We start from the raw sequence: 19,841 nt of genomic DNA, 5'->3' as shown, positions 1-19,841 counted from the left end.
ATATTGCTGTAATTTTTATTTTATTTAGTTGTTAAATATGTTTCACCATCCTTTCCACAAAATAGGTTGAGAAAGATTGAGGCAGTTAACAACAATAAAGTACAGATGGATAAAAAACAAATGAACAACTACCTAAGCAAACTTAACCTTTATAGTAGCCATAAACAAGCAACCCTGAATCATTTGCCTGCTGTTAACAGGTGAACAGAGAAGCAGCTATACCTTGGAAAGTCACAGAATGTGAGAGAACCTATTCAGAAGGTCCACTCTCAAGTCCCTACCAAACATTCTTCAGATGCTGGTGGGACAGAAAGAAGGTCCTTTCCCAGAGATCCAAACTGGCTTATAAGGGAGAATACAGTATTTAAAATAACTTGGTCCCAAGTTGCACAAGACTTTCTAGGTCATAATCAGCACTTTTGAATTGAGCTTGGAAATGGTCTGGTAGCCAGTGAAGCTGATGTAACAGCAATCTGGCAGACCCACAATGAGTTTGTTATGGTAGTCTAAACAAGATGTAACTAATGCATGTGTTGCCACAGCCAAATCAGACATAGAATCATAGAATTGCAGAGTTGGAAGGGACTCTGAGGATTATCTAGTCCAACCCCCTGCAAGAATATGCAGCTGTCCCATACGGGTATTGAACCTGCAACTTTGGTGTTACCAGCACCACACTCTAACCAACTGAGCTATCCAGGCTGACATCTCCAGGAACAAGCATCATTGGCTCATGAGCTTTAGCAGTATCAAAAGCACTCCTGGTTACTTCTGTTGATATGGGCATTCATGTTCAGGGCTGAAACCAGAAGTAAAGTGAATCTAAGTCTCCAAAAAATGTGCAACCCTATCCAAGACAGGGTGAGGTCCCACATCTTGGTGGCATAGGAAGGAGGGGCAGCGCAGCAACTCCCCAGCTTTAAAACTCCATCCTTAGTAAAAGGTCTGTATATCTAAAGACTGGAAGGACGACTGTATTGATTAATCATACTGTACTACAGCTTTACAGAGGACGAAATGGTTGGACAGTTTTCTCGAAGCTACAAACATGAGCCTGACCAAACTGTGGGAGGCAGTGGAAGACAGGAGTGCCTGGCGTGCTCTGGTCCATGGGGTCACGAAGAGTCAGACACGACTAAACGACTAAACAACAACAACAACAACTACAGCTTTCAGCTATGATAATGCTAATCATGAGGCACTGATATAAAAGCTGCCCTACTGGGAAAGTGTTCTCTGTTAAGATGTTTAAATTAATCCCTCACAAGGAAGACACAAAGAAAGGTATTTCATTCTGCTTCCTGGTTCAATGTTCTTGAGCATAATCAAGGAGTGATCTGGACAGGCTGACGACACCTTTCTCTGTCTTCTTCATCTGTCAATATATTTGTGTGTGTGTGTGAAAACATACATAATGTATTATTTGTTTTTGTTGTACAGTTGTTATATAGTACAGGTGGCTAAAAATAGCACTTCAATTTAAAATTTGCACTACTTTTTGCAATATAATTTGAGGGAAAGGAGACTAGATCAGATCAGAGAGCTGCACCAACTGTGGAGGGTTTTCCATATGTAATTTGAAATGACATAGGGCTGGTTCAGAGACCCTGAAAAATCCTGACCAGACAAATGAGAATTAGCAACATGGAATCAATTTCATCAAAGCACCTTGCTTATGAACCTCCCTGAGGTTTCTTCTTGTCAGTGGAGGGAATACTTAGCTAGATGGACAACTTGTCTGATGCAGAATGGCAATGCTTATGTTCTCAAGGGAAGCCTATTCTGATAGGCAGGTATTCTGGCGGACCAGCATAATATACAGAATACATCCCAAAATGAACTGAAGAGCAATGCTGTAAAGATGAGAAATGAAGTATTAAGGATGATGACTGGGTAAGGGAGGTATGGCATCAGTATGTTTTCCCTACCTAGGGCAGTATGATATTCAGAAAATAATTTCTTCATACTTGGGGCTGAGCAATTTTCTTGGCTACACCTCCATCTATTTTTTGCATACAACCACAGAGCAATACTGCATAGAAAATAAAATTGTTGCTTTTTGATTGATTCAGTCAAAGGCATCCAGGGATCACCTGTGATGTGGCAGTGGCTACGAGGGAAAGGGCTTTTCCATAGTGTCATCTCCATTTGGAAATGTTCTTCCCAGAAAAGCTTGCATGGACCCATTTCTCATGTCTTTTCAGCATTAGGCAAATATATTTCCACAGGCTTTTAAACTTATATCATTTTGCTTGATTTGTGTGGTTTTTTTATATATTGCTGCTGTTTATGATTATTTTCTTTACATTTTATTGTAAGCTGCACTGACAACACCTTTATAGAGTAGGGTGAACATCTTAATAATGACAGTTGAAAAGACAAAAAATGGTGTGTATTATTATTATTATTATTAAGTTTAATTTTTGATACCACGCTTCATCTGAACATCACAGGTTGGTTTACAATAAAAACAAAAAGAAAAAAGAAAAACAACCACAATAACAAACAAAAGCAATATTCCCCTCAGTTTAAAAAGCCATAGATGGTTTAATTAGAGGCCTGGGAGATGAGGAATGTTTTTTCCTGGAAGCTAAAGATACGTAACAAGGGAGCCAGGCAAGTCTCCCTGGGGAGACCACTCCACAAATACAGAACCACTGCAGAAAAGGCCTTGCTACCCTCCAGACTCTTGCAGAGGAGGCACACGAAGAAGGACCTCAGAAGATGATCACAAGGCTTGGACTGGTTCATATGGGGAAAGGTGATCCTTGAGGTACTGTGGTCCTGAGCCATTTAAGGCTTTATAGGTCAAAACCAGCACTTTGAATTGGGCCTGGAAACTAACTGGCACCTAGTGCAGTTGGACCAGGATTGGCCTTATATGCTTAAATCATCTTGCCCAGTGAGCAGCCTGGCCGCTGAATTGTGTACCAGCTGAACTTTCTGAACTATATTCAGAGGCAGCCCACAAGTATATTGCATGGCTGTAATCTAACCTTACCAGAGTGTAGACGACCAAAGTTAGGATATCTCTGTCCAAATAGGGGCACAGCTGGGTCACCAGCTGTAGCTGATGGAAGATGCTCCATGCCACTGAGGCCACCTGAGCCTCAAGCAACAGCAATTGATTTAGAAGTACCCCCAAGTTGTGTACCTACTCTTTCAGAGGGGGTGTAACCCCATCAAGAGTAGGCAACCTCCCATCCACCCAGTCTACGAAATTGCCCACTAACAGTGCCCCAGTCTTATCTGCATTGAACTTCTATTTGTTGGGTCTTATCCAGTCCATTACTGAAGCAAGGCAACCCACTAGCACATCTACCGCCATACCTGCAGATGTAAAGGAGAAGTAGAGCTGTGTGTTATCAGCATATTGCTGACAATGTACTCCAAAATTTTGGATGACCCTGCTCAGTGGTTTCATGTAGATGTTAAACAGCATGGGGATAAAATTAAACCCTGAGGAACCCCACCTTGAAGGATCCATGGGGCTGAAGAGCGCTCCCCAAGCAGCACCCTATGGAAGTGACCATCCAAGCAGGCCTGGAACCACCACAACGCAGTGCCTAACTCGGACAAACAGCTCCAGTACCATGGTCAATTGTATTGAAAACTGCTGAGAGGTCGAAGAGAATTAACAAGACACATTTTTCCTGTATCTCCCAACAAAGGTAATAATACAGGGTGACCAAAGCAGTTTCTGTGCCAAAACAATAACAGCAGTAGCAGTGTAGCATAGGTCAAATTAAAGCAAGGGGAAAGTAACACACAGCAGAAACAACATAAAAGAAATTAGCTTAAAGTAGAGCTGCATGCCATGGATTTGAAAAAACAAGCCTGGTAGAATTCTTCAAGTTAAGATCTTCAGTCAGAAAATACAGATAGTCTGTATAGTAGATTTCAATATGTGATGATACTATGGTTTTCAAATTCAATGCACATATACTATTGTATTCTTAATGTTTCTACACATCAATATGCAGATGAGGGAAAAGGAACTGAATTTCACATATTTTGGTCAAAGCAATGATAGTCTAAAAGTAGTAATTCAAAACTTTGGATGAAGTGTAGTCAGTATTTAAAAACCATTTATTTATTCAAAACTTCTGAAATAATGCATTTCATTTTTGACAGGCAGTCTTTTACAATATTGAAACCCAATCCTTGATTTCATCAAACCTTTCATATTCTGTGCCTTATTCCTGGAAGGCTTATGCCAAAACGATTTAGTTTGATTTTCTTTAACAATGGTAGGTTGGCTTGACAGCATCTGACAAAACAATTCAGTGAAGTACTGCATACCAGGTAAAAAGAACCTGAACTGGCTAGTAGATGAAATAATGCCGAATGGGACATGCAGGTATGAAAGAATAAATCCTGTAGGTACTTTATTGCTTTAAAAAGGTTACACTTAATTTCAAATAACTAAATTTAAAAGTTATTTCATACCTGCAAATTTTTATCTACCATTTAATTCTTTTAGTTTGGTGCCTTTAACTTAAGTACATATTGCTCCATCCAGTCTAAATGAATGGGAAAAACTCAAAACTAATATGTCTTTTGGTTTGGTCCTTTGTCCTTTTAAAGTGAGAGTATACACTGTTGGGAGAAATGGTTCCTTTGATCTGCTGCCTTCTAGCTCTTGAGCTGAAGTGGAAACTCAGGAGTGTCATGTTCATATAAGGATGTGTTTCTTGTTATAGAACAAGGAAACATCCAACGTGGCCTTTGTGTTTCATGTGAACCTCAAAGCTCTTTCATTTCCTAAAGGCAAAAGCAGCAGTAAGTTACTACATACTAAATGTTAACACCTTCAGACGTGTCCACACAATGTCTTTAGTCCTCCAATATTATATAGGTTTCCTAAATAACACACAGCCCATACTTCCTTTCCTTCTATAACAGTTTCTTGACAGTAGAGACCATAACACCTTTCCCCTCCGCAGAGGTTTTATGACTGGCTTACTAGGATTCTCTTGGTTCTCATAGTGCTAAATAATGTACCTGTGAAAAGCAGGTCTAACAGCCTGAAGGCTCTGTGAGAATAGGGAATTGGGGCCCTCAGCTGCACTCAAATTGCCTGGAGCTCTTGCTACAAAGGGAAGCTGGGGAATGCATTGGATGTCCCAAGATTTTTCTCCCCTCAAATGATGTTTATATGGTGCATACAGTTCAAGAAATTAGGTTTTTTTAAAGGAGCTTTAATAGCAACAACCATCTCTTGGTCAGTCTTAACTTTCCATGTGTACTTTAAAGAGCTCTCACATCACTCCCCCAACAAAGTGGCACTGCATAACAAACTTTGTCACAATGGTAACATTCTGACTAATCCCAGTGTGGTGCTTCTTACTGTATGAGTAATCCCTTAGTGAATACAATGAGAACATGCCTTTTTGAAACAAAACAGCATTGTCCAATTCTAGCAATTTGTACCACTACTTCCAAAGTGATACTGCATCTACTAAAATGCAAAAGTCTCCATTTCATGGCAAGCAAGGTGGATGCAAAGCGAAGCGAAGCGAAGCAAAGCAAATACTACCACTTTGGCAATAACTACAATTCCAGTCAGAGGCACAAAGAAAACTCAGTGATGCTTTAAGACGGACTTCAGCAGGGTTTGCACTTAACATTTTCTGTATTTCACTTTAAGACTCTTTCAATATGTCTTGCAGTGTTGTGAAAGAAGGATTGCCATTTTCTTATTTGTAAAGGTCTTCTAAATAAAGATACTTGGTCCATAACAGTATAGGGGACATTGAAGCACTCAAAGCTGATGGGCCATAAATAGACACCAGCAAGCTGTGCTATTTTTCTAGAAAAAGAATGAATGCCTCTATATCCTTACGTGTTTCCACCTCCCTGAGAAAAGTCAGTGGTGTGATTTTTAACAGTGGGTGATTCATGGACAAAGCCCACTAAATGAAGCCTAACACTTTGCTTCTCCATAGGGTACAATATCAATTATAATACCAAATCAAGGTGTAGCATACAGGTTGCATTACGCACCAAGCAGTTCCTGATTTAGATCACGAGCTTGCTTAGGCAAGGGTCAACCTGTCATTGGCAATATGATGGTGGTACTGATGTTGCTGCTGATCCTCACTATCATCTACCTTACAGGGTTGCAGAAAGGCTTGAAAAAAGGACAATATGGAAAAACCTTGAACATTCTCAGTTGCAGTATACAGAGCTCCTCCAGAAGACCTATTTCTTGAGCGTTCATCCTATTTTGCTTGCACAAAGCTTACACAGAGGTTTGTTTATACCTGGTCTTCATTGGGAACTTGTGCTTCTTTACTTGTGGGATGGTCATATGATGACCAGCCTTCATCCTGATTTGCTTACATTAGTTGTTCATTCACCCCACACTTTTCTATGCATTTCCTCATCACTTTCCTTAGCCCAAAAAGTCCAGTGGTGTTGGTTTTTTTAAGTGGATGTGTTGCGTTAGGGTGCCAGAGTCCTTTCAACCACTTCAATTGTGCAAACCTGAAGTTCTGGTATGTGTTGAATACCATAGGGTTCCTTGATTTCAGTAAGGCTTTTGACAAAGTCCCCCATGATACTGTTTTGAGGCAACTGAGGGGATGCTCATCAAATTTACAGATGGTACCAAACTGGGAGAGGTAGCTAATGCTGCAGAAGACAGAATCAGAATTCAAAATGACCTTAACAGATTGGAGAACTTTGCGCAAGCTAACGAGATGAATTTCAACAGGGACAAATGTAAGGTTCTGCACTTAGGCAGAAAGAACCAGATGCACAAATATAGGATGGGGAACACCTGGATTGACAGTAGTACATGTGAAAAGGATCTAGGGGTCTTGGTGAACCACAAGCTTAAGGTGAGTCAACAGTGGGATGCAGCAGCAAAAAAAAGCTAATGCTATTCTAGGCTTCATCAACAACAGTATAATGCCCGGATCAAGGGAAGTAACAGCACCACTCTATTCTGCCTTGGTCAGACCACACCTGGAATATTGTGTCCAATTCTGAGCACCAGAATTTAAGAAGGATGTTGACAAGCTGGAATGTGTGCTGAGGAGGGCAACCAAGATGATCAAGAGTCTGGAAACCAAGCCTTATGAGGAGCGGTTGAAGGAGCTGGGTATGTTTAGCCAGGAACTGGGTGTTTTAGCCTGATAAAGAGGAGACTGAGAGGAGATATGATAGCCATCTTCAAATATATCAAAAACTGTCACATGGAAGAGGGAACAAGCTTGTTTTCTCCAGCTCTGGAAAGCAGGTCTTGAACCAATGGCTTCAAGTTACAAGAAAGGAGATTCCAACTAAACATACAGAAAAAAAACTTTCTGACAGTAAGAGGTGTTTGACAATGGAACGGTCTCCCTCAGAGAGCTGTGGACTCTCCTTCCTTGGACATTTTAAAGCAGAGCTTGGGTGGCTACCTGTCATGGATGCTTTAGGTGAGAGTGCTGCATTGCAGGGGGTTGGACTAGATGACCCTTGGGTTCTATGATTCCTCTTTTGATGTCATTTCAGAACAACAAGAGGCAGGATTTTATTCAATAAAAGGTAAAGTTACGGTTGTTTGATTGTGTTGTTTTTTTAAAAAAACTTTCCCCCTGGTTGTATGGGCTAGGGAAAATAAGTTTTTCCCAGCTGTCTGACAACAAATTGGTAGACATCTGCCGTGTGTGTATGTGTATGTAGAATGCTATAGTAAGAAGGTAATTACTTTTACTCACTATCCAGACATATTAGTCTCATGTTTGGGGGTGTAGGGAGTCCGTTGTATATGTAATCCCAATAGGGCTTACTTCTGGAAAGAGCTGCATAGGATAGGGAATTCTAATCTGAAGTACCCATTGCAAAAACTAAAGTAGGGTAGTCTTTATTCTGAATTAGTTAATCTGCAACACTTTTGTCTCTTGCTTCATACATCATCAGTTCTGGTTCCGCCCACTGCCAGCATGTGCTCCAATAGATCAACTACAAGGGAATGCAACCCTTCACAGAAGAAATGTTGCCAACTCCTGTTGTACACCTTTAGAAATATATTTTGTTCAAGAGAAAAACAAGAAGCAGATTCTTAGACATTAATTATGTCCAATTTACTCTTTTATTACTCAATGGAAGAATAACACAAAAATATAATATCAGATGTAGTTTTATAGATATTGATCACTGGGAATCTAGAGTAATCCAAGTACAAATTTTGCCGGGAATCATAGGTCAAAGCACTTCTGTTTTCCACATTTTAGAAGCTAGAAATTATTGACATTAATTCATTATTTAAGTATCGTACAGAACAGTCTGTAAATATCTAACTCTTAAAAGCAGGAAAAGTATAGTCCTTTCCAGTCAGTCTTTGAATACATGTATGGGGGATAATGAGGGTTGTGCATGCTGTCTTCACCTATTCTTTATGTACCTTCACAACTGGAACAGAACCTGTGTGTGTATATCAGTTTCTGGAAGTGTGAACCATGAAAATACACTTTTATATAGACAGACACTGTTCCTACCTTCAGGGTGGGGCCTACCACAGTAATTTCCCTCCCACATGTTTAAATCACTGCAATAAATTCCCCTGGAAATTACTCATTACAATTCTAGTGATATATAACGTTAATCATACTTAAGAGTAGAAATACTGAAATCAATTATCTTAAGTAACTTGTGTCAGTTGATTTCAATGGGTTTACTATGAATATGACAACAGATAATCCTTGTATTTTTCTTTACTTCACTCTGTACAACACAGCTGGGTAACCTATGAAAATGCTGAATAGTATCTGATCATACTATGACTTCTGCACACATTACACTCCCTGCCAAATATTGCTTTTACATAGTACAATATATAATAACATATAGAAAAAAATCTATTTTTTTATTTAAAAAAGGCATGAAAGGGAAGAAAAAAAATACACACTAAGGAGAAAACCAAGTGTTCAGGTTACTTTTAGAGGTGGGGGAAAGGAACAGTCTCTCTGGTGATGGCAAGTTCTATCATGAAAGGCCACTGATAATGTAAGTCCCACCATGACATCAGATGGAATGAGGTTTGCATACAACAAGCAGTGTCTATGCATGCCAAAAGAATTCCCGAAGCAAGTTTCTAATGCAGAGAGCACCTATAAATTGGAGATTGGTCTTAAATCCAAGCTATTACTTTATTAGTCAGCAAGGTAAACTGCATAGAGCAGGCATTCTCTTATCACAATTGCCTAAATCAGGGGTCAGCATCTTTTTCAGCAAGGGGCCGGTCCACTGTCCCTCAAACCTTGTGGAGGGCTGGACTATATTTTTTTTGGAGTGGGGGGGGGGGGAATGAACAAATTCCTATGCTCCACAAATAACCCAGAGATGCATTTTAAATAAAAGCACACATTCTACTCATGTCAAAACACTGGGCAGACCCCACATATAACTCAGAGATGCATTTTAAATAAAAGGACACATTCTACTCATGTAAAAACATGCTGATTCCCGGACAGTCCATGGGCCGGATTTAGAAGGTGATTGGGCCAGATCTGGCCCCTGTGCCTTAGTTTGCCTACCCATGGCCTAAATCACTCTATTACCATGCTACTGAAATCTCAATAGATAGCAAGTAACACAGAACCACTTGTAGAAGCTCATGGAACCTTCTAGCCATTATATGGGCCACTGATGCAAGGTCAAGTTAGCCAAGACTTATATGTTTTGCCAGCCAGGCACACAAAGGGGCTGAGGCTCACAGAGCTTTACTGTGAATTTGCTAGAGAGAACTCTATGAGATCAATTCCTCTGCTGCCTTGGCAGGAAGCTGTAACACCACATACTTCCTTTCTGCCTGGCAGCCTCCCTTTCTTCACTGTGCTTCCAAACTGATCATAAATGCATGTTTGAGCTCTGTAGCTCAGACACCATTTAAACTTACATTTTCTTCTTTTGTAATTTAGGTATTAGTTACAAACCTGCTTTCATAATTGCTACTGCAAACGACTGCTTCAAGACTTAGGCTATGTAAGTAAATGCAACTTTTATTTCTTCACAAATAAATGTTTGTGTGATTGTTGTCTTTAAGGGGGAGAAAAGGGGTAATACCAGGAAAAACTATTCTGCCTTAAAGCATCCTGGATTGTTGTTTCTAGAAGATTAAATCAAACTTGTATTAGCTTCCAATTTTAAAGGAAGCAAAGGGTGGTACTCTGCTGATCTCACGTGAGAAAGGAAGGATAATAACTTAATAATATTCCATCTCCTAGTGTCTAAATCCATTCCCACAAACCATGACTGATATTTGATTTTTTTTGGTATGATGAAAAATGACATCCATATATTTTATGTGGCCTCCTTCTTCAATGTCTGAGCATGCAGCTGTTATAGGAGTCAAGAGTACTCTCCTATTGACCATCCCTTCCTGCATGTATTCTTTCTTGGACTAAATATAACGCAACACAAATTCATGCAGATTGTTTTCTATATAATGTCCTCAGTGCATGTTCTAAATTGTCTTTTTGTTTGCATAATTCTATACTACCTTTTAAAAATAATAATTGTAATTGTGATTTCCACTGAAGATAATTAAAATAATGAGATGCAAACACAAAATAGTTTTACATGCTTGTACAAAATAACATGTAAGTCTTAAAATGAATTAATTTTATTCATTTTTGCCTTTCCTTCATGCTGTTTTAAACAACTAACAACAAGTTACAGTCCATCAAATCTAAGTAGCCACACAGCCCAAATTAACCATGCCAACTCACAAGTAAGTCCTACTGAATTTGGTAAGTAATCAAAGTGGTTCCTCCCAGGAATCTGAAGAAGTGTGCGTGCACACAAAAGCTCATACCAATAACAAACTTAGTTGGTCTCTAAGGTGCTACTGGAAGAAATTTTTTTATTTGGTTTCGACTCCCAGGAAAGTGAGGTTAGGATTGCAGCCATATATACATATATCTTAATTTTAAATAATGAATTGTATATGATAAGACAGAAATACAATATTTAATCAGTATCTTGAGTATTCTTTTCAACTGTTTTGTCAAACCAGGTAGTGCTGCCCTGCTAGCCAAATTCAGATGGAGCATGAGAATGAAATACAAAAGTAAACAGGCCTAAAGCAGCCTGAGGGAAAGTCAGCAAGATGGCAATTTCAATCATTTGGAATAATACCAAGGCAGCCCTAGGCTTTCCTCAGAATGGAAACATGTCACCATTACTGCAACATTTCAACAAATCAGAATGCAGAAGAATGGAACACTTATGTAATCACATCAGCTGAACAGCACTTTACTCAGCATTTAAGTGGAAAATAATTATGAAGAAATTCCATTTATGTGAATGGCTTAGCATAGATGTCCAAGGAAAAGAATAGTTCCCTTAAAGTTCTGTTTGAAGTTAATGCAAAAACACATTGCTGAGTTTTTAAAAACAACTTTTACAAAAATGTCTCTGAAATGATGAGGAACAAGTTATATAAAATAAAAGCATAAGATGTGGCAAAAGATCTGTTAATTCAAGGTACACTAAATACAAATTGTATTTCAAGCCCTTTTCTGTCAGAGAGTTTCATTAAGTTAAACAGCATGTCATATTATTCTACTGAAAAATCAAAAATATTTCAAATATTTAAGGAACTTACCTAATCAGTACATTTTTAGTATGTGTCTAGTCATGTAGCCATCTTTTACTCAATCATCAGAAAATCAAAGGCAAATTGGCATGACTCAACCCAAACTTTAATACCGCATGATTGTGTCGTGTAAGCTTGTTTTGTGTGATGGCTGCTGTGGTTTTAGCAGAGAGATTAACGACCGGACCTAAGCTGGCCTCCAAACCTTGCCCTGCTGATGCCTCAAGCCCTTTGAAGTCTGACCATCATACCTGGCAAAACAACAGTGGGAACTAGGCTGGTGTCAGATCTAATCAAGTTGCCTGCCTCAGCATAGCTAACTATGGGGTACACTAATTGGCCCAATTGCGGATTATACCTTTTGCTACAGATTCAAGACAATAATTTAGTCAAATGATGGTTTTTATCTCCTTCTAATTAAGATTCCAAAGTAGGAAGAAATAGGATTAGACAAGCTAACTTCAAAATTGTGAGTCTCTATTTTTAAAGAGATATGCACTAGTATTTTAAAACATGTATAAATGCAATGAAATATCAATACATTTCTTAGAATGCACAATCATTATCTCATTTCCAACAAGCGAGTAAAAATGTACACATAGGCATACTTTAAATTCCAATCAATATTGCCAAAAATACATACATTACATACCACTACCAAAGGCCACTACATTTTCTAGTTTTCCGCATTAACATGTACTTAAACATTAAAAATAATAGACTGCCTAGTATGACCTCTTTATAATGGTAATGGTGATATGACACTTAAGCTGGTTGCTAATAAGCACATTGTAAAGGACCCTATGATAAGACTGGATAACTAATAACATACTAAGGAATTTGAGAAAACTCATCCCGTGTACTCATGTTGTTACTTGACAAGCAATAGCCTAGTGATGAAAACATAGCTGAAGTAGTTATGTTCTAAGTCACCTGTAAATTCCGACATCAAGATTCTAATCTGTTTTTCAGAGACATTGTTAGCTTTCAACACAATGACCGTATGAATGTTGTGTACACTGCTACTTGTCTATAACCTTCAACCTCTTCATTTAACCCCCTGTTGAAGAATGCTATATTACTTTCTCTACTCTTTTTAAAAATGACATGTCTATAAAATTTGCTATAATTTGTATAATTTATGATGCTTGTATTTATTTGTATTTATTTCTAATCCAGGTATGAAAAGGGCTTTTATTTTTTCCTTTTTTGAATTCTTAAATTTAATACGATTTAAAATTTAAAACTACCTCCATGCTACGGTTACATGAGCTATGTAGCCAATGCTTTATACTACCTTACTTATACTATCATTCTGCAATTTAAAAATATGAGTAGAAGAACACCAGTGCAGGGCAATGCTGTAAATTAAGACAGATTTGTGATAATGTAGTAGCTTTTTCTCAGCAAGAATGAAAATCATTTATAAGGGGCATAGTCTTGAACAATGAGGGATGATATTATTCAAGTAGGTCATCTATGCATGTCTACAGTTTCTTGTCTAAAGGCTCCTTAACATTGCTAAATCAAATGCCTTTACCCTTAGGTTCCAGAAATTCTGTATAGTGGGCTCTGGGTTTGAAATTTAGAGCAACAGAAAACAGTAATCAGAGATTCTATTTATAGAGGAAAGCTCTTCTAAATCAAGCTTCCTTGTGGAAAAATAAATCAAAATTGTTTCATTCAGAGATATATTAAATGGAAGTTTAACACAGTAAGAAAATACTCTGCCTGTTTGCCTGTGTCAGATAACAATTACAGTTTCTACATTTTAAATTCTAGCATGAATATTAAGGTTCCTTATTGTAGTAGTGAATCAGAAGATGAATAGCCTTTTGATGAAGTGAAATTATGTTAAAATGGACTACTACAGTACAGTGTTTAGTTCCATTAAATGTATTCTTTCCTGAGAAGTGAAAAACCCACAGAGGAATCACAATCTCTTAAAAGGAAAAAAAATATGACACAACAATCTTCATCATGCATATTTGGCTTTAAGTGGCTTTTGAAGGGAGCATCTCTAGTTGAGAAACTTCAAGTACTCATGCAGAGATGACCTGCCTGAAAAACTGGCTTCTTGATTAACTATTAACTACTTTCAATAGGACTAGATAATTAAGGACATTGATGACCATTATTAGGAGGAGGGCACTTTAATTTGTCACTTGATAGGCTCCTTTCAACAATTTATAGGTTAGTGCAACTTGCAATTGTGGAGAGACACTGAGAGAGATGGAGAGAGAGAGAGAAAGAGAACCCTTAAGTTACCTTATCAAGTGGCCAGCTAAAGAGGGCAGAGGGTCAAATAAGGGCCAAAGTGGTCACAAGGGTGAAATCCCAAACACCAAAGCAGTGCCAAGCCACATTGACCATCATTTGGTGATGAAGTAAAAAATATGCTAATATATTGGTGGCAATTCTTCCTTTTATGGTTTCAAGCAGTTAAGACAAGTGGCCTGCTTAACAGCTTTTCATTTGAAAAGAGATTAAACTAAATGATTTGTCAGGCCTGCTTGGCTGTTTTATGTCTTTGTTTAAAAGCTGTAGAGACTGTATTGATGACTCCCAAAGCCATCTCTTTTTTCACTCGGCATTTACTTGGTTAATAAATACATCAGCTCTAATTGCTTAATAGTTCTGTGTCCACTTGCTCTTTAGCAAGCCTAAAACAAAATAATCTTTTTGTGTTATTGCCTTCTCTGTGGACTATGCATAAAAGGTCAGGGGGGAAAAGTTTAAATTCAGCAGAAAATTTACTTAAGGACATTAATGTAAATGATACTGTGTTTAAAATGACACAGAAGAGCTGAAGGTGATTCCAGTAATGCAAAGGACGTGGTTTCTGAATATTGATAAGGACACTTATCCTTCACAGCAACTCAATTTTAGGCAGCATTGCACATTAGAAACCCTCAACTGGGGTAATAAGATGTAAACACTGTCCCACTCACTAAAACAAGTAAAGAGCAAGTCATTACCATATAATTAAACAAGCTCTTGACGTCTTTAGAAATATGCATGTCATGCTTTGTTATTGAAGGTTGTGGCCTACTTTTTATACATTCGTTTGAAAATAAAATGAATGGTTTCCAGATACTTCAGTTTCTGTAACGCAGAAATTGACTTCATTTTAATAATAAAAACAATAATTTCTAAAACCTTCCCAAGCATGAAAAGCCAGCTAAATAGCTGATACAAATTAAATAAACATTTAAGACAAGATTTCATCTTTCATGCAGAATTGTATATATACAGGAAAAAAACCTTACCTCAATAATGAATAGCTTCCTTTTCAATCTAAAAGCAAGGTCCTTCGTGTCTGACACATCGCAGCTCAAGCTATTAAGCCGAGGAATCTGGCGTATGTGAATCAAACCTTGTGAAAAGGAAAAGTAATAGAGGAAAAGAATTAAGAAAATGCTGATATCCAGATGCGTAAATTAATGTCTTACAGCAGAATTCAGTATATTTACACACACTCATCCTCCCCTTTTAAAACTGGAGCTTGCGACCAGGAGCAATGAAGCAAACGGTGCGATTATACTCAAGTAATCAAGCAGAATAAGATAAACAGAAATCCTTGTGCGAGGAAAACTAATTGCACTTTGGTACAGAGGTACAGATGTAAAGAGGGATCTTAATACTTGTCAAAACTACAGCCGGTTTGTGTGTGATTTTCCCTTGTATTTACAGTAAGCAAATATGGCTATCACCTTGCATGCTGCCCACGGCACCACTGAGTGATCTTTATTTTATTAAATGCACCAGTAAGCAGCCAGCAAAGCAAGGCTCATGGGTTACTGATAACCAGTGAAGCTCTAATGAAAAGTATTTTGCTTTACACCTTGAAGATGACTTTTTAAAAAGTCTTGTGGGAACTAGAGTTGTAGAATATGCTGCTGGAAAATTTTAATCATGACATAAACCCAACATAAATTATTTTCTGCATGCAAGATGTTCATTGAGCTTGCAGGAATTTTGTAACAATACTGGGCACACTGCAAGCTCTGCATACTGTCAGATGGGTCTCAAGCTGATTTCTTTTGACAAGGATGCTGGATGGTTTCTGTGCAGCTTAATATAGTTTCTGAACAACCAAAGGGTCATTTTCCACAATAGAAAATGAGAAATATTTTACAAGACATCACAATTAAAGGTTACATTACATTTGTTTTCAATTTAATGAATAAAGATAAAAAATACTGGGCAATTCAAATGGCATTTTTATCAAGCAGTCCTTGTTTTAAAAATGAACACTCTTTTCAACTGTGAAGTAAAATCAGCTGTTTTTAGGGGAAATTAAGAAATAGTACATGTTGCTGAATACACTATTATACAAGAGACCAAAACTTTAAAAAAATTAAACATCTTTTAAACCCCTGAATGTTATAATTTGTGTTTTTCTTAAATTACTGAAAGCTAGAATTATTTTTGTAGAACTTACTGCAAATGCAAACTTATTCCTTCAGACAATCTTAAACACATCAGACCTAATCTGTCTAAAGTTAGTGACAAATTCTCATTGAAACCAAGAGAAGCGATTCAGTTACTTTGGACTAAGTCTTACCGGTTTCAAGGAAACTCAGCTGTGCCCACCTTTAACTGGACTAGTGCCAATACATGGAAGTAGACTACAATTATTCCAGTGAAACTGGGTTCCACAGTTCCAAGGTAGCAATTTGTGTGTGAATAGGGTCAATATATATGCAGCTAGAACAGCTACTCTTGAAGAGGCAAGCTACTATTCAGTTTAAAAACAGCTTGCATCTTTAGACTGGGAGCTAACAGAGAGGAAACTTGGAAAGAAAATGCTGGCTGAACACACAGTGCTCTTATTAGTGCATTAATTATTTCTTGGGATCACAACCAGTGCATTTCAAATTGGGGTGAGAGCAATGTAAATATGATTAACCAAATGATATAAAACACGTTTCTTGGCTAATGTTTCTGTACAGTTCAAATGGTAGTGGTAAATCACTGCCCCAATTCTGTCTTTTGAGGGATGCCGCTTAAGAATGTTGTTGGTGTACTTAACCAGTTATCTATCTAGTAAAAGCTGTTGACAGGAAAATAATAACTAGAAATCAAACCACACCCATTGTTCAATGTTCTATTAAACATGCTTATGTTTCAAAACAAAGGAATTGTTATGCACAGTTTAATACTAACACACAGTGCTTTAGAAACTAGTGCAGGAGTAAAGTGCATATAAATGCAGCAAACAGAGAATGGCCTTCAGGAAGTGTGTGCATGCTAAAAGCAGTAAACTGTGATGCAAGGTCACAAGTTATCAATGTTTTGAAATTGTAAAAACAAATGCTATTAAATTATAAAGCTACTAATGTAAAAGTCATAATTTTCAATGTACAAGCCTTTCCACTTTTGAGCAATATACTTCTTGACAAAGGATTTTTAGAAAGACAAATCCCTGAATGTTTTGCAGAAGTCTCAAAAAGTTACAAATTAACTAAGCAGTGGAATAATTTATAGAAAAAACGATTTGTTACTGATTAAGAAAGAACACAACATTTTAAACAAGAACACAAGCACATTGCAAAATATATGTGTTCCCTTACATAGCTTCACAACTATTAAAAAGTAACAATATTTAATCTGTAGGACTGTATTTGATTGAACCAATGCCACATGACCTATATAAGTAAAAAAAAAAAAAGCTATTTTTTCAATAGCTTTTTCATTTCCGATACTCACTTTGTTACTTAAGGAAATGATTTCAAGAGATTTGTTTGTTACATAAAAAGTACAGCACTAATCAAGCTGAAGCAAATAAGTTGCCACTACTCCATCCAAGCTGCGTTTTCTCATTTTATGCCGAAGAGCATTTACACATTCTTACAACATTTGCAGCAGGATTCAAATAAGCAGCTCAGTCTTTGGACTGGAGGTTTCCATGGAACTACAGTAGTGTACAATAAAAATAATGGTAATTTATGCACACTCAAAGCTCTGTTCTGGATTAGCTAAAACTGTTTGTCATTCAGTTTAGACTCTTAATAACGTTTAAACTCTCTGAAAGTGTGTTCCAAGAACTTGCACAAAAATCTGTACAAAAGGATCCAGACAAAAATGTTAGACATTCTTGATGAAAATACATGAAAAGTTGACTGCAAGAAGTTTCTACAGCAAAACTGGTTTTCTATATAATTTAAATTGTACCATACACTTCTACTCTTCTGATTTTTAAAAACTTGTCGTAGTTAAATTCAAGAAAATTAATTGGCAATCTTTAGAAATAAAATTCTCCCTTTGTGCTGTATCATTTAGCCGTCTGTTCACCAAAATATATAACTGTTCTTCATGTTCTCTATTTAGAACTTGGCAGATCAAAACTATTGATTTCATGACAATTTCAGCTCACTGGTCAGACAATTGCCAAGCCTCCTCTGCATGTGAATTCCCCAAAGCCTGCCTGTTGAGATGTACATCTGATTGAGCCATGCCTTGGTAATACAGCTTGACAACATGCAAGGAGTTGCCATGTTTCCTTTGCAGCCTTAATGCACTTTAGTAAAAAAAATATGTCTAAATCAAGATTGGTTAGCAAGGTGAAACATTTAAGAGGCATATTCAAAAATGAAATCAAATGCTACTTTATGGCAGATATTCCAATTGCAGGGTAAACTGCTAAGTGCCCTAGAAGCACTTAGGGCACACTTTTTGCATTGCTAAGGAAAGGACGGAACTTACCATGGTAATCCTTGTATAATGGATTGGTTTCTCTCTCAGAGCCAATAAATGATTCAAGACCAACTACCGTATCTGACAAGTTTGTAACACGTTCCATAATTGCTTTATTCTGTAAAACATGGAAACAAAATGCACAACCTGTGATGAAAAAGATAATTAAGGTTCAAAGAGCAGCCCTTTATATTCTCAATGACAATTTGAAGGAAAAATAGGTCATCAATACCTAGAAATTATTGAAAATGTGAGAAGCATTACCTCTCCTCTGCCAGAGAATACACTGTAATGTTTTCTAATGTAATTTTTATTATTAAAATTAGATTATAGTTTGAAGGAAGCGTTATGTATACATACATAATCCAATCAAAGGCCTGGTTTGCACAACACACCAAGACAAAGCTTGGCTTGGCAAGATGGCACAATTGTAAAGGGTTCTCAGAGAGAAACTCATAGCTGTTTTGCTCCTCTCACCAGTCCTTTCTGCAGCTACACCATTCTGAGCTGAGTCAAGGTTTGGCTTAAGGTGCCATGTGAACCAGGCTAAAGTTAAGCATTTTCAAGTTCTATTCATTTCTCCCCAGATGCTTTCCCCAGGGAGGTTCGGCTGGCACCTTCATTATGCACCTTTAGGCGCCAGGTGAGAATGTTCCTCTTGGCTGATTAATATCCGATATTCTTTTTTGAGAGGGGGTGGGGGGTTATTGTTTTCTCTGTTCTTGTTTTTACCCGGTATTTTATACTGTATTTTTATGTTGTGAACTAACTTGAGATCTGTAGATAAAGGGTGGCATACAAATTTAATTAATAAGCAAGCTAGCAAGCAAATGTCAGCGGGAGACTTGAACATGAACACATATTGTACAGAAAAGAATAAGTTTTGGTAGATTAACTGGGATACACAAAAGCATATGACTCTTATATTTAAATATTCAAATTACTGAAAAGTCATTAATGAATATTAATTTCCCATTTTGTAAACAATAATATCTTCAGTCCTTCAGATCCACACATGCAAAAGGATACTGCTGGGTGGGACACATCTGGGATGCAGATCTTGATGCAACTATTATTTCTTTATTTACAGGCCAGCCACCCCCATTTACATGGGGGTTACATTCCGAGCCACTACGTGCATCAGTAAAACTGTGTATATTTGAAACATTGTTTAAAAACCTGCAAAACCCTTTTCCGCCCCGTACCATTCCGCCTCTTTTTGTGAAGTTTTTGGGTCACTTCTGGGGTTTACGCAATGCACATACTGAAAACGCATAAATGGGGGCAGGGTTGTATTTACTCATTCATTCATTCAACCACCCTTCATCCATAGATCTCAGGGCAGTTCACAATACAAAAATACAAGATTAAAAAAAATACAAAATACATAATAAAAACAAGAACAGAAACAAACCTATAACCCCCTCCCCCACAACACATTTAAAAGGGTATCCGATCATAATCAGCCAAGGGCCTAGCTGAAGAGGAATGTTTTTGTTTGGTGCAGTTGCGTAGCGTGGGTTGTCAGCACCCGGGGCAAGGCGCCCCCTAA

General features: G+C 37.6%; 1 protein-coding gene across 4 annotated transcripts in view; it reads right to left on the bottom strand.

Moving 5' to 3' along the window:
- The window catches only part of ELP4 (elongator acetyltransferase complex subunit 4), a 143,723-nt gene that overhangs the window by 58,026 nt on the left and 65,856 nt on the right, over positions 1–19,841 (bottom strand). For 3 of the 4 annotated variants that reach the window (XM_083465066.1, XM_083465068.1, XM_083465067.1), the window contains exons 8-9: positions 18,299–18,407; positions 14,860–14,966 (exon numbers count right to left, since the gene is read on the bottom strand). In XM_083465066.1, the coding sequence (XP_083321192.1) occupies positions 14,860–14,966; positions 18,299–18,407 (216 nt within the window). Of the gene's footprint in view, positions 1–4,071; positions 4,765–14,859; positions 14,967–18,298; positions 18,408–19,841 lie in introns of those variants that run through there. The other variant, XM_083465069.1, reaches the window with a different exon arrangement.

The sequence above is a fragment of the Podarcis liolepis genome (assembly GCF_965112155.1).
Source record: "Podarcis liolepis genome assembly, chromosome: 1".
NCBI classification, from domain to species: Eukaryota; Metazoa; Chordata; class Lepidosauria; order Squamata; family Lacertidae; genus Podarcis; species Podarcis liolepis.
This window is presented reverse-complemented; position numbering and strand designations above follow the sequence as displayed.